Here is a 17,025-nt window from a genome sequence, read left to right on the forward strand (position 1 = left end):
TGCAACAGGTGACTATTTTCAACCGAACCAATTGAAAAGATCTACAGGGTGTTACAGAAATTTAACTGCGGGGTAGATGTCGATATAAAATCAATTTTTTTTGCGGTTTACATTACATTATTTACCGACAAGTCATTTTTGGCCACTTAAAATTTTTCTTAGGAAATCAGTGACCCACCCATTACAGAGAGAAAACAAATGCTTTCTTTTTATTGGGATCTACCACCAGTTAAATTAAATGCAGCCTGTATAACAGAGCTTAATTAATGACTAGCATTTCAAATAATTGAAAAAGTAAAATCTTATTAACACTTCACGCATAATTCGAAAAATATGTAAACACTATTCACTTTCCCACTCGTATAATCACACTTAATTAGAATATTTATTTCCATCGCAAACTTCAATCACTATAATAAGAAGATTAACGACCACAAGAAATGCTGATTTAAAATTATAATTCAGAATTCCGTTATTATTAATAGTTTTCACCAGCTTTTCCGTATCGTTTTATCGGCATGTTTAACATAACAACCTTCAATAATAGGTATCATTCTGTATGATAAGTCTGATAAGGTGATGGCCTATCGTAAAATATTTGGTATTTCGGAAAAACTGCCGTGAAGAAATGCGTAAATAATAGTCTACTACCCAATTCAAATAAAAAATAATAAATAGCAGCTGTTAACGATTCTGATACAATTTAAACAATAATTAACTACGGTGTACGCATAATATATTAATCAGCAGACAGTTTTAGTGCCAGCCGAGACTAATTAGTAATAAAATTGTCATGCCACATAGGTGGAGCAAGAGAATACACGACTAAGAAAAAATAAAAGTCTTAAAGACAAGGCCGGCTTGATACGACTTTTTGCCGACTTCACGTATAATACAGTGGGAACGCACATAGGTGGTCTACCACAGTGGCAATGGATCTTCCATAAGTACACAACAATTATAGCTAAAAGTACGAAAATCATAATAAAAATGTCCGACGAAAAAATCGTTGTGGAAAGATTTGACTGTATATGTTTCCTCCAGCACCTAAGCGGTCTTCCTTTCATCACGAAGAACAATCAGTCCCATCCGATAAACACTCAGTTGCGCGTATCGCAGTCGCCAGGTGAAACCTTTGTTTATATTGGTAGTGTCATGAATTCAATGTCACGGTTAGATGATGGACTCGCTGCCGACTGGGCCAACCACCGGATAGGTAGATAATTTGTCTAAATTTGGGCCGGTCACGGCGAGCGCTTCTCAAAAAATTAATTGTTTTAATGAAATTTACGGCAAACCGAAAGGAAACGTTCCAACGGCGAGCAATTACAAGGCTCATCCGGAAAATTTCGAGTTAATAGGAGTCGATTTGTCGGAAGTCTCTCGTCTTTTTACATTCGCACCCTTATGGGATAAGAATGATGGTTCGATTCGGATTTGACGGCTCGCTTGAATGAGTAACGTGTTTCGTCGATAATGATGCATGCGGGTCCATTTGTACCGCTGACGTTCGATCATAACATTTGCAATGGTTACATTACCACCTACCAGGCGCCTGCATACGCAAACTCATGAAGCTACCGCGTAAATGGCACGTAATTACCACAGCTCTTGTGTATTCACTTATGTTTGACACCAACCTGAGAACATTATCTGCCTAATAACCAGTGTCCGATCGAAAAGCTCCTTTTGCAACTTTGTAAGCGATTTTAATTTAAAGTTTCAGAAGGCGGTTCCTTCGAACTGCAGACGACGGTGCTGCAGCAGGAAATTCCTGAGCTTGCCAATGAATATCTGCGATCGGTTGGTAAGGGCCACGAAATACAAACAAGAAGTAAAGTTCCCAGTTTTTGCTCCGCTGGAGAAACGTTAAAACGTAAAAGCACATACGCAAGCGTTCGTGTTACAACCGAGAAAAAACCGTCCGCCTGAGACTGCTTCCATTCTCATATTTCGCCGCTACAAACATTCAGACTAGCTTGTTTATAATAACGAATCCAAGAATGTATAATGCGTGTTCATTTTAAGAGGTCATTAAGCTAACACATGGCACTCTAGGTAGCATTTCAAAGCCCAATTTGTCACCTTCATCCATGATAGTACACAGTGTGTCTAATAAATTAAAGAGTTGTAGAAAAATGCGGCAAAATACATAAATCTATTAGCTTCTCTCTCGGTCATCTCATGGTCGACTGTTGAGTTTGGCTACTTACGAGAGGCAACAACCGAAGGTATGCAGTTTCGGAACGAGGCGGACATCCATAAATTGTTCGCGTTAGATTCAAAACCTGAGGATCTAGAGTGTCCATGCGCGGTGTTACAACTAATTAACTGCAGCTCCCCGCCAAGGATACTTAATAAAATGCAAATGCCTCGACGGACACTTGTTGGAATGATAATTTGGATATAATCGTAGAGCGCCGGTGGTGAGTTATTGACCGACCGGGGGTTCCACCACAGGTGACCATCCGCCAACACATCGTCCTTTTTTCCATATTACAAAAACATAAACAGAAAAACACGTGTGTTTTCCTTTTTCGTTATAATCGATCCGACGAGACACGACCACGTCAATCTGTAATGAAATTCCTCAATATCAAGTGTCACGTAAAAGTCGACTGATGAGTTCGTGATTTAGAATTATCCACCGTCCATAAACGTAAAATTAATTTTAATTGGTCCGCCTTATATCAACTCATACTTTCCAGAAGAGCTGCGCCGTCGATAAAAAGTTAAACAGCGCCGATTACAACAGATCGAAATAGCAATCGATTTCACAATATCATTAATTAAGATCCTCATATCCATACATAACGTTCGGACGATAACCATCAACTCTGTCACATTATAGGAGATTAGGAAATGTGTGTTGGACAACGGGAAAATGACGCAATTGAATGGCAAATTAACACAGGAAAAAGTAAATCAAGAACCGCACCGGTGGCAACGCAAGAAGTGCAAGAACGCCCTGTTGAGCTCCCACGTCGAGAATATCTAATAAGCATGTTTCTATTATCACAAATGGAAATGAACATTCCGGCTATGACGCGCCTTATTTATAACGAGGTGCATCAAATAACGCCACCCTCCTTGACCAATAAATAATATCTCAAAAGACCCTAAGTTAAAAAAAAATCGTTGTTACAAGATAGCATGTGGTGCTATTTATTTTTACATCCGCCAAAGTAAGAGCAATTTTCATCACACACCAGTTAATCCTCTAAATGTCACATCAGAAACCACAAGTTTACCACCGAGCACAACGTCGACAGCGACGACTTCTGGTAATTTATTACTCTTCTCGTGTGTACATACGACAAAGAACAGGTAGGCATATCCGTTTACAGAAGGAGCCTGTCAAAGAGCTAGTAATGTTTACTCAAACGAGCACACAAAGATGACCACTGTTGGTTTGTTACATTTAGATACTAAAGTGCAGAGTCACCTGAATTCTTGCCATTAACAAATTCATCATTGCGATGGTATGAAACACCGCGTGTAATGCTCAAATGAAAAAAACCGTCGACACTTTTAACCATTTGTCGTTTTGGCCTCCGTCAAACAAGCCGACCCATTATGCACGCATTACACGACAATCGCTGCTACCTGACTTGTTTGCTTACACGAATTTCCAAGAGAAACTTTAAAATTTAAATAGAGGACGTGTAAATACTACCACCGTCCTAGTTCGTGGGTGTCCTTGCGAGTCCATAAAAAATAAGTACACAAGAAATGGGTCATAATTGGTGAGATAATGGTTGATAACGGCCTGTGAAAGAAGGCGTTTGACTTCACGTTTACACCGTAAAATGGACTAGGACGTGTCCCCCCAAAAGGGACAGCTGTCTTTGCTTTGCTAATGCCGACTCATTGTATCGTGACAGCAGGGGGATGTTATTTAATAATGCTGACTTTCCCGCATTCAAACCAACTACATTATGACAGTCTATAAAATTTGGTGATTCTTTTTTAACCACAACCATTACGATATTCCTTGCAGAAACAAGCGAGCTACTGGACCGAGGTGGGAGCAGAAAAATGCTCCCCCATGGTACGAAACACCTAAATCAAAAAACACACAATGCCCAGAAATGCCATTCGCAAAGCGAGTGGTAAACAAGTCCCATATAAAACTTACCCATCGCGCTTGAACATTACATTGACTCGGGTAGGACAAAAACCTCTTTTCTGCTTACCTGCAACCAAAAAGCAAATTAAATTACGATATTCAGTCTCTTTATGCACATTAGTTATTGCATTTTTTATGGACTAACATTCCGCTTCAAGTCATTCTCTTTGGACCGGCCCGTTGTAAATCGCTCTCCTTCACAAAATTAATACCGGTACGTGGTTATATGTAAGTGTTAAATACCTTGAGAAAAAGTTGCTTTAAGAGCAACAAGAATAAATTGGCTTGCAAGTGCAAGGAATTTCCACGATGGTGAAATAATTAAACGAGGAACTTTTATCGAGGGCAATTAAACACAAGAGCTAATATCTTATGCTTTCATTGTCAATTCCTTAAAGGTTGTCGGCGTCGTTTGACCATTTCTGTTATTCGATTAATGTTACTGTTCCTTCTGAGTAGAATAAAAATTCAATATTATTTGGAAAAATATTACAATTACACACATAACACTCATGAAAACTGATTTTGAAGGCAATGTTACGACACGACAAGTTCACTTATGATTTCCGTTCGTTTATTTTCCCAGCAGCCGATTGCTTTCACCACCATGTGCTCAACAAAATAGCCATCAAAGAATTCGTGATACAAAAACGAACCATTTAGTATCTCATCCTCCACAATATCTCGAAGACGTGAATCATTTCCATCAACACACTGTTCATCAGAAGTTATTACGTTCATTTCATCCACTTTATCAGAACAACTGATACAGAATATAACCTCTATCCTTCATGTTCTGTTCTAGAAGAAAGAGTTCTTTTCTGTCTAATCAATTGCGTTCCGCAAATGGCTATCGATGAAAATTAGAAAATCTCCCGGTGGCAGGCCATTATAGGCAACGGGTGGTGGTCGGGAGCGGTGCGTATTGAAATATTATCACCCATTACGGCTATCTTAACTAGCACCTATTCATTTACTTTATTTAAGACGGGGATGTTTTAATATTCGTTTAAAGATGGCTTTTTCGTGTTGCTGGATTCCTGAAGCTCGTTATTAATTGGGCAATAACGCGCCTCACTACGAGTCGTGTTTTATTGCGTTGCACTGGCTCGACTGCATTTGCGGCTGTCGTGTTCACTTTTGGTTCGTCTAACAAGGGCACTAAGTTCATTTATCAGCGGCAAAAGCTGCAAACAAATCGAGGATATTTAAGAGCTTTTAGCACTATGATGTAGAGAATGAAATAATACTTAAAAATCGTTGAAAGATATTACAGAGATTCCTAGAACCCTGCTTCCCCAATCAGTAGAAAATCAGTAATAATAAATATTGTCACGTTCTCTGATAAGAACCATCAGCATTGTAGGTACATACAAACATTTAGAAATATAGTTTGCTATAGTCGAGCCGTTAACAAAGATTTTAATTAGACGATAAACAGCAAATCGTTTTCTAACCTGGCGTTTAAATCTCCACCCACACTAAACATCGCCTAATCATGTACCTACTGAATGATGGATATTCAACGGCGCTTTTCATAGACTTCAATAAAAAAAATCACACGTTATTTTTAATGGAATTTGGCGCAAAACAACCTAGTGGTTAAATTCAATTAACTTTATTTCACGCTCTTTGCAATTGGTAGGTACAACCGTGGTAAGTCATCTACAATTTTAGTGTAGAAGATCTCGAAAATGTGTACATATACGGACCATTCGCTGCAAAGTGACATGAAGTAAAATTCTTCGAGCGATTTAAACGTGCGATCAGACGGAAAACTCGACGTCCGTTGCCTGAAAAACGCATCGCCAGTTCACAGTTTTTTCAGTGTAGTACCTCCGAGTCAGTCTATTCTTGACTCGGCATTAGTAAAGAGCGGGGAGAAGTAGCAAGAACGGCGGAGAGGTGAGGAAAGAGTGGCCTTGTGTGAGGGTCCGCAGTCAAGCACCGAGCACCGGTCGAGACGGACACGGTATGCAACAAGACATCGGCACGGCTGCATACAATGGTGTAGTTCCTGGTGATTCGCAAAATGGGCACCACGGTGGTGTGTGCGGTGTTATTCGGCGCCGTCTTCGGTGTACTGTCGGCGTCGCTCAGCAAGGCGCTACGATACCAAGCGCCCGACGAGTGCAAGTGGGTGGTAGTGGACAGCGGTACCGAAGACGACGTCGCGCTAGTGTGTCGGCTACAGACAATCAACAGCGAACTAGAGAACACCAACTTCAGCGTGATCCAACCCCAACACACGGTCAGGCTGCGTCTGGAATGTAGTGACGCCTTGTTCTTCCAAAGTTCTTTGAGCGCCGGCAGCTTCAAGCCGCTGGTCGAACTCCGCGAGCTATCCATCGAGTATTGCAAGATCGGGAACCTCTCTGACGGTGCTTTCCGAGGTCTCAAAGAACTTCGAAATCTCACAGTACGGACTCACAACACAGATTGGTCAGCCATGACCCTGGAAGTGTCGCCGAACGCGTTCACGGACGAGTTGCGTTTACTCGAACGGCTGGATCTCGGTGAAAATAACATGTGGAGTTTACCGGATGGTGTGCTGTGTCCATTGTACGCATTGGAAGTGCTCAATCTCACCCGGAATCGGTTACGCGAAGTGAAAAATTTTCGGTTCGCTCACAATCCGTCGGAAAGCTGTGGAGCCAACTTACGTCTTCTCGATTTGTCACGCAACAACATCGACAAATTACCCCCAAGTCAATTTTCCTCACTATCTCGTCTTCAAAAGCTGTACCTTCAAGGGAACGGACTCACGAATTTGGCGGATCGAGCTTTAGAAGGACTCATTGCCCTCAACGTGCTAAAACTATCCGATAACCGTTTGGTTAGTTTGCCGCCTGAACTCTTCTCTGACACGAAGGACATTAGAGAAATGTACTTGCAGAACAACTCCATAAACGTACTGGCACCTGGCCTCTTTAGCGAATTAACTCAGTTATTAGTACTTGATTTGTCGCATAATGAGATCACAGCTGACTGGATAAATGCGGCCACATTTGTAGGATTGTTTCGCTTGGTTGTGCTTGACGTTTCGCACAACAGGATCACAAAACTAGAACAGTCAGTTTTCCGGGACTTGTACAGTCTCCAAATTTTAAGACTGAACGACAATTTCATCGAAACCATCCCAGAAAATACGTTCGCAAACCTTTCTAATCTACATACGCTAATCATTTCCAATAATAAGATCACCAAGATTGAAAGTGATACCTTCAACGGACTGCACGTGCTCTCTTTACTGTCCCTAGACAATAACAAAATATCTTGGATACATCACGAAGCCTTAAGAAACTGCTCCAGTTTACAAGATTTGCATCTTAACGGTAACAAGTTAGTACAAGTTCCGGAAGTATTGTATAACGTTCCCATGTTGAAAACTTTGGATCTCGGCGAAAATCACATCGATTTGATTACGAATGAAACATTCCGAGACATGAATCAGATGTACGGGCTTCGTTTGACCGAAAACAATATTGGCAATATAACAAAAGGGGTCTTTGACAAGATGACATCGTTAAAAATCCTCAACCTTTCCAGGAATAAGATCCAAAAAGTTGCAGCAGGTGCATTCGACGCCAACGTTAACTTGCAAGCGATTCGCTTGGATGGCAATTATTTAACGGACATTCAAGAATTGTTTGCCAAATTGCCGAGCCTGGTATGGCTGAACATATCAGATAACCAGTTGAAATGGTTTGACTATGCCCTAATTCCAACCGGCTTACAATGGCTCGATATTCATTCCAATCAGATCGAAGAATTGGGCAATTACTTCGAAATCGAATCGACTCTTTCTCTGAGTACTTTCGACGCCAGCGCCAACAAACTGACTGAAATCACCGGAAGTGCAATCCCCAACAGTGTGGAAGTCCTGTTCTTGAATGACAACCTCATCTCCAAAGTTCAGTCCTACACGTTTTTCAAGAAACCAAACCTGACACGTGTTGACTTATTCGGGAATAAAATCACGAGTTTAGACCCGAATTCGTTGAGAATTTCAGCGGTGCCACCGGACAAACCTCTTCCGGAATTTTACATTGGTGGCAACCCGTACCAGTGTGATTGCACCATGGAATGGTTGCAAAAAGTGAACATTGGAAATCGAGCCAGAACACAACCAAAACTCGTGGACTTGGAAAGTATTTACTGCCAATTATTATATAACCGGGGCCGCACCTATGTGCCTCTCGTAGAAGCCGCCCCTTATCAGTTCCTGTGCACTTACGAATCGCATTGTTTCGCGTTGTGCCACTGCTGTGATTTCGACGCGTGTGACTGTGAAATGACGTGTCCTACAAACTGCACTTGCTATCATGATCAATCTTGGTCGGCCAACGTCGTCGATTGTTCCTCTGGGGGGTACGTTACCAAACTCCCTGAACAAATCCCTATGGATGCTACACAACTTTATTTAGACGGTAACGATTTGCGATCCTTGAACAGCCACGCGTTTATTGGCCGCAAAAGACTAAAGATCTTGTTTCTGAACAATTCCAATATCGAAACAATTCAGAATCGTACATTTAACGGTTTGAAGGACTTGGATATTCTACATCTTGATGAAAACAGGATCGCTGAACTGCACGGGTTCGAGTTTGAAGGACTTGATAGTTTGCGGGAAGTTTTTTTGCAACACAACCGCATAACGCATATAAACAATACCACATTTACGGGACTTCGACAGTTGCGTGTTGTGAAGTTAGACCACAATAGGCTGCATTTATACGACGTGTGGCAACTGCCGACAACAATGATTGAAGTGACTTTAGCGTACAATCCCTGGTCTTGCGAGTGCGAGTTCACCGAGAAACTCCGGGAATGGATGGTGCGCGGTGACGTGGTGTCGGATGCTTCTTCGGTGCGTTGTGTGTTCAATACGACTGAAATTGACTATTACAGTGAGGACATGTATGCTGACAATTCAGACGTTGGATTTTACGTGAGTCAAGAGAACGGTACTTTGTGTACGGGCGCCGCGAACATCGACAACAGCATCAACGGTAACCTAACAGCCACGAAGACCATCATTCAGAGGCAAATAATCCAAGATTACTTGCCATTGCTTGTGATAACCTTGGCCGTTTTCGCCGTTCTCATTATCGTCATTTTGCTCCTATTTATTTTTCGACAAGAAGTTCGCGTCTGGTTGCATTCGAAATTCGGGGTGCGGGTCTTTCATAGGTCATCGGACTTGGACCGCGACGACAGGGACAAATTATTCGATGCTTTCGTGAGTTACAGTTCAAAGGACGAAGCGTGGGTGGCTGAAGTGTTAGCGCCCGCCCTGGAACCCAACTACAAACTGTGTTTGCATTATCGCGACTTTCCTGTCGGAGCCTTCCTTGCTGACACCATCGTGCAAGCCGTAGAATCATCTAAACGAACCATCATGATTCTATCTGAGAATTTTATTAAATCCGAATGGTGTCGATTCGAGTTCAAATCAGCACACCACCAAGTTTTACGCGACCGACGCCGTCGGCTCATCGTGGTCCTCCTCGGAGAAGTGCCACACAAGGACCTGGATCCCGACATCCGGTTGTACCTCAAGACTAATGTGTATTTACAATGGGGTGACAAACTTTTTTGGGAAAAGCTGAAATTCGCTCTGCCGGACGTTCCAAACAACCAGCGGCACCGGAGTTCTATAAGAGGACCGCACGTTCATCACCATGTCCATCGACATAGTGCACGGGGCCAACCTCCCAATCCTCCAAGTGGTGGCGGAGGCGGCGGTGCTCCACGGACCGTAGCCATCCACATATGACAGTGATCCTACTTTACGTCAACCAATTATTGTGATACTACGTAATACAGACTGTGAGTGCAATGTGAGTGCCGGATGTGATAGTCATTTTCCGGGGGTGTGAGTGCGCGAGTGTGACGGCCGGACTGAAAAAAGGAGCCGCGTGAGAATAGACGAGTGGGTGAATGCATGGACCCCGGAACACTCCGAACCTGCGACGGAGTCTAACACTTGTTGCTGTAAATATGGACTTGTATAGCTAAGTATGTTCAAAACTGTATGTAAAACTGTACATATTTAAATATTTTTATACTCGGTATTTATTGTTGTAAGTTGTTTTCATCACTTTTTACGATATTTGCCATTTTTTACCTTTTGTACAATTATTTCAATCTACATTCCATTTTAAAAACCATGCCGTAATTTGTAGGTAAATTTTATTTATAAATAACTTAGTAATGCCTTTTTACTGTGAATGTAAAATAAAATCTGAACAGCGATTTTCTTAATCATTTGTTTTATTTCTTATCCATCAAATTCAAGTGAGAAAAATCAAAATTCGTCATATTTAAAAAAAAAATCATCTTGTTGGGTCATGCTAACTGGTATTAAATTTTTATGGTTCTGGAAATTTTTCTTTTGTCACTGCTAAATGCAACACCACAAGACTGCAGTGCGCCAATCAGAGAGCTGTAAAATAACTAATAATAGATTTTCATCATTGGTCATAAATTATAAAATGGAAATCTTCCTGCATAAAAGACGGTATTCCAGTAGGGTTTATGACACTTATTAAATTAATTTGACAAACACGTTTACGACTGACGTAAATTTTTGAACAACGATAGCAACAACTCCCAATATTAAAATAATAACGATTTTCTTCAATGTATCTTCTTGTAAATTTACGACTTAAAATGTAAAATAAAAACATAAAGAGACGCGCCCACCAAAATAATGTAAATAAAAATGCTCCCCTCTCCTTGTCACAACTAATGATCATGAATAATCTAACAATAAAATACATAAACTGTTTTCATTTGTGGTCACCATGGCTGACGTTAACAGCGCCTCCTCATCCAAGTTCTCCAAGAAAACATCCGTTTACACTTTATGGTGTTATAAACGAACCATGGTTTACGTTTATGGGATACGAGCAATTCACTGTACCAGGGAGAAACAACCGAAAGCCTTTTTCCTATTAATAAATATGGTAATAACAGGCGACCAATAAAAATTCTAATCGTTAATAATTCATAATTTAATGAAGCACACTCATCTATAAATTAAATAAAATTTAGAAATATTCCACTAAGACATTACATTACTTGGACGCCATAATAAAATTAATGATGCAGACAAACCCACCGACAAATTATTCAAGCATTTGAATTTAACAAGAACTGCCGCTGAAGTATTTATTTTGATAGTTCATATTAGTTTTACCAAGCATTGTTGTTGCTAATTAATTAATTCTGAGATAATTTTTAAGAATACTGAAATATTGTTGTATTGTGAATCCAATTTAAATTGAATCGTTAATAAGTCGGTTAAGACGTGTGAATCAGAAAAATGGAATTGGGAACGTTATTTAGGTCATAAAATGATAACAATGTGAATTTATCATTGTTCTGAGATAGATATTACTTTTCGCAACAAACCAAATACTGTTAACCGCACTTGTAAACGCTTGTTTCCGGTCTACATAAACACATGATTAGATGCATCTCATGGTTTTAAATAATCTTTTAGTTCTGTTTAAAACACAGCGAATGAGAAAGCAAAATCAGAAAGCCAATAAATTCAATTAATCTAATTGTTTATAAAAAATAAATAAAGCGTATTATTTGGAATGTAAATGCAGTAATTGATTATGAAAAGAAACTTCGCTGAGTCATACGATGATAGGTAAGATTTTCAGTTGACCTGAAGTCTACGCATGACTTAAAATATGTGAACTGACCAGCCACTATCGGATGAAGATCAAGAGTTGCATACGATTATAAAAATAAAAGATACAGTTATAATTAGCTGTCATTTTCACGGGCAGAAATCATTTCAGGTTACAATGTAATATTGTATTGTCTTCGGCTTCGATCTTGAACAAGTTTATTATATCTCAATTAGGTTCCTCGAAATGAAAATCTACGAACCTCAACCGATTTATTATTAAGTACCGAAACCAAAACAATTTTATTCTTTTATTTGATAAAATTTTAATGAATCCGGGACTAACAAACTATGTAACTGACAAAAAGCCGCACCGTCTCGAATTTAAAATTTCCATGTTATCAAACTTAATTATCATCTCGCAAATTCTTTGTTTCCATGTTCTCTTTAATTGGGTACTTCATTAGCTTGCCAACTTTAAAATTCACAAATTTCCGGCACAATACAATTCTGCTTGAAATGATTCTTTCATATTTTATACTTATTAACCTCTCTTCACTGTAAAAATAAAGAGCTAATAAAATTAATTAGGTGCACGGTCGGCTTTGGAACATCTACCAACTACATCGTTAATCTGACCAGGTCTTTAGCTGAAACGAGTACCTATTTCAAAGTATACTTGCTGAGTTTTTGGACGGGTACAATTTTCAAATTTAATATCCCCAAAGTTCAAATTAATTTAAAAACCCGTCACAACTTTTCATTTTTATGGTTATTAGCAACGTTTTTATATACAGCCGTTTCTCTATAAGAAACATTTTCAAATTGGCAATAAAAATTTGATTATGGTGGGGTCGTAAAATTGTCAGACAACGAAAGGAGCAACTCTTTGGTCCTGAGCCAATTTTAAGTGGAGCACAAAAAATTCCAAAGTTCAAAGTAATACATATTAATATTAGCTTACCAACTTCCGATGCGTATTCAGTTTCGATTAATTATAACTTGTGGTTGATAATTGGGAACCGTTCAATTATTTACTAGGTAACTTTTGTTATTGTAGAAAAGTTTGCATAAATAAAAAATTATTTAGTTTTGTTGGTTCTAGCAGTGCAACCGAAGTGCAACTATGAGTTTCTTTAATAAGATCAAAAAAGTTTTATGCAACTTCACGGCTCAATAGGTATTTTACTTTGATCTTTGATGATCAGCATTTTTACAAACTAGAAATTGAGAATGTCAATATGATGCTTATCTTGAAAGCAAGTCTCTTCCACGAACCTTTCGCCAGCAAAGGTTAGGCCAGGAATATTCATAATCATAACTACAATCCTTTTTTTGTTCCGATTCAGGTACAGGTACAAACTATTTTCTAACAATAGAAAGAGGATGCTAAACCGATTACGAATGTCTTTTGAGGACATTTTAAATAGCTACGGGTGCTCAGTAGCAACTGCCCATGAAAAGCTAATACCTACCAATTATATTCTTTTGTCCTCTTAATTGACCACGCTTAAGCTACAATTGATACTGTAGTACTATAGTACCCCGAAATGCCAAAGATTGAAACAAACCGCTGGTAATGTCAACTTTTGTTACGAATTTGGAAATTATTTCACACCTTGTTGCGAATTCAATAAAGCTAATTGAACGTCAATCACACAACCATAAATTACTTTAATCTCATTTGGAATTCCGATTAAAAAAAACGTAGTGTTAACGTGAATGGTAATTTAATTGTAATGGCCAACGACTGTGTGAAAGTACCAGTCATTGTGGTCGTGCATTGTGTCTAATGTTTTTGCTTTGGAATGTCTAATTAGCGATTCAATTGGTTCCTCTCGTTTTCGATCGGGCATCCTTTTCCGCCCACACGGCGAAAGTTTTTTTTCCAGGGTTAGAGGATGTGTATTTTGCTCTTAAATCATCCACGAAGTGATAAGTGTCTGCAAATTTTGTCCGGGCAACACCCATTCCTTTGTTGTTTCTCACCTAGGTAATGTCACGCGATGAATATTTGTACATTCTAATCTAGGTACGTGAAAAAAATACTTTCACACCTTAGATTTAATCGTGAAAAGAACATTTTGTGTATTATTGAAATGTCACTTCACAATAGAGAGAAGACCTTGTTTTCAGTCAGACGTTGCACTTCATGCTCGGGCGCCCCTTGCTTTTTAAATGATAGAGTCGATTAAGTTTATAATCGGATATGAATGAGATCGCTAAAGCTTAATTAAAGAAAAAAACGCGATGAGCTACACCCAAACTCAATCATTTCCTGCTTCAATGGTTAAGGTACAAACACAATAATTTCAATGAGTTTTCGTCAATACTGCAGTTAGAAAAGTTAACACCGAGGTTACACCCATCACTCAATTATAAACTATGAAACTGCTTTTGAAGAAGTGCCTATCTCAGAGCCCATTTAAAGGATTGTTCAACGTTTACAGGTATTTTTTTAAAATTCCACTGATACGGATACCGACTCGGATTTATTCCTGCAGTTTACGTGCAGCTACTGAAAAATTGAAATAAATGCCTAGTAATTGTAGTGTACGTGATATCCGTTTCCATTAATACGTTAGATTCAATTTGTATGCTAATTTGAAATGATAATTTCTAGAAAATAGAATTAGTCTGCAATTACAGTCATTAGTTTTTACATTTTACTTGACATTATAGTGGAAACCATAAAAATCTCTTATTTCAACATTTTACATTCTCTCAGCCATGAAATTTTCAGTAACTGAAAAATTGAAGTTGGGCTTTTTTAAAAGATAACACGTTATTGTTATTATTGAGAGAAATTCGTACTTACATTTGTAAAAATTGTTACCTTCTAAGTTGTGTTTTTTTTTAGTTTCCAAATTCGGGATTTTGTGCAGAATACAAATCACACACATTTAACGTTTAAAGTTAGTTAAATATAGGGAATTTTCAGTTCTAGTTGTACACTGCATATCTCCAAAACTAAGAAATTTTGAAATGAGATGCCGTGTTCCCATTGATTTTGCCGCGATTTTTTAATATCAATCTCATTTTTCTTAGGTAAAAAAATGCCAGAAAAACGATGGTAAAAACCGTATCTTTCTATCCTTTTATCTGTCATAGTTCCGGAGACTTCAAAAATTGAAAAAAAAAAAGGTTTAAACAATTAAGTAAAATATGAAAAATTGGGCCCCTGTAGAATACTTTCAAGCTTTCATTAAAAAAAATCATGAAAAAAAGTCCACTTGGTTTTCGAGATATTTTTCCCTTATAACTTTACATTGCAATTCTCATAAGCGATAAATTATTATCTGTTTAGCCATCTCTGACTCAAGAAGGAAAAGGAAGCGGATTTGGTTTATGTACTGAGAAAACGGTAAACAGTCATTTCGTCTAAAATATGACGCTCTCTAACAACAGATAACTCCCAATTTGGCGATGTTCTGATAAGTAAATTAAAAAAATCGCCGTTTCATCTTTAGTTTCGTACAAAATTCTTTCAGAGACATAAACAATACTTGTAGAGCCAGCAGGTATGCTCTATTGATCCACATCAAAACGAGAAAAATAATTATTCCCTCGAGCGTACAACGAGCAAAAACAATTCAAAGGGGTATATCTAACCGGATGCTGAGAAAAAAATCAAACGAAGAGCAATCGTTTTCAGCATAGTTTAAGTTTTTGTGGAGATTATCTAAGCAGGAAACGCGGCGTTTATCATTCCGCGTTGTTATTTTAATACAGGTACACAAATGTTAGCAAGTACACCTTACATGGTTCCGAATAACTGTTGTTGTGCATGTGAGACGGCTTCGATCATCTACTAACGATGTGAAATAATGCTAAAAATGCGACAATGAGTTGTTACAGTTATGACTTCGTCTAGAAAGAAATCAAATTGACCGCAATTTTTGTGGTTCAAGGTTTTGTCATTTGTGTTATAAATATCTAACACTATATTTGGTAATTTTTTTAGAAAACTTTTTTTGGTGCATAAGTGTCACCTTACCTACTGAGCGATTTGTAAACTTGGATTTTCTATTCCATTTAAACCATTCGCAATCTGGGAAGATAATTCATCATTAAACGCATAGCTATTTACGCTTTAACGCAGATTGGTGCTATAAATTTTCCTAACTATCGTTTGCCATTCGCGTTATTTAATCAAGTCACTGGTCATTTTCTATTATGGTTTAATTAAAACTGAAGCATTACCTTACTGAAACACGTGTAGTATGTAGCTACGGTTATCTGCCCTAAAACAATGCAACTTTGATACCAATTAAGTTTCTTCTCATCATCCAAGAACTGACTGAAACACTAATGCTCATGCATGTCTAACCACTTTGTTCTTGTCGGATAGATATTGCTGTAGATTATGTAGTGATAATTTGTGTAATATTTCATATTTCAACCTTAGTTAAACAATTCACAACAGAAGAATATGGAAATTTTGACAGTGTTCTCACGAGTATCAAAAAATGTTATCATCTCGAGCGATTGCCTGAAGATTTGTCAGTGTGGTGGTATGACTTTTATTTGCATTACACATCTGTTATTTGTATTTGCTAACAATTCCTATTTCAGAGAGTTTGCATGTCATTCGATCATAGCACGATAGGTACTATATTCATGCATGCTCAGAGTCAGTGGTTTTCTGCACAAAGCTTGCTAACGACTCTCTTGTTCCGCAACAACGTCGCTAATATGTACCTACTGATTGCATCTGAACGGGCAAGTCGGTGAAATCGTTCATTTATATCTTGTACATACTCGGATTTAATGGCCACTTACTAAAGGTAGATATTCCGTTATTAAGTGCGCGTAGACAACATAGTAACGTTCTCTAATTGAAAAGAACGAAAAAGTCGCATAATAATTCGAACTTTTAACGAGGATGCTTTACAGGTGTTGAATGGCGATGGTAATATCTGTAGATAACGCAAGACAGGTAACGCATTGGACCATAATCCACGCACTTTATGTTGAGAATCCGACAAGCTGTCGGTTTATGACTGTCTTGTCATTTACGGCGACCAGCTTTATTTACGATTGGTCCGCAATCATAAACGCTACACTGCATGCATATACATAAGAATACACAAACTGAAATTTTCGACGCGCCAGGGGACACGGTAATTATCGACCCGTTTCAAACAAAATAAAAAAATTATATTAAGACGTGAATAGCCTTTACTCGCCTGTCACTGGTGTGAAGCGACCAAGAAAGACGTCCCAGAGGTGTCATGTCGACTGGACT

The 17,025-nt window shown here is 38.6% G+C and overlaps 2 protein-coding genes across 2 annotated transcripts in view; one reads left to right on the forward strand and one right to left on the reverse strand.

The window, feature by feature from the left end:
* Su(var)3-3 (lysine-specific histone demethylase Su(var)3-3) overlaps positions 1–17,025 on the reverse strand; it is a 120,647-nt gene that overhangs the window by 69,670 nt on the left and 33,952 nt on the right. The gene's annotated exons all lie outside the window — the stretch shown is intronic.
* On the forward strand, positions 6,032–10,396 carry Tollo (Toll-like receptor Tollo). The gene has a single exon (XM_088038845.1). It carries the CDS (start codon positions 6,162–6,164, stop codon positions 9,906–9,908), a length of 3,747 nt encoding a protein of 1,248 aa, XP_087894971.1. The 5' UTR covers positions 6,032–6,161; the 3' UTR covers positions 9,909–10,396.

Source organism: Gnatocerus cornutus, chromosome 6, assembly GCF_029298725.1.
Source record: "Gnatocerus cornutus isolate USDA-ARS CGAHR chromosome 6, icGnaCorn1.1, whole genome shotgun sequence".
Lineage (NCBI taxonomy): Eukaryota > Metazoa > Arthropoda > Insecta > Coleoptera > Tenebrionidae > Gnatocerus > Gnatocerus cornutus.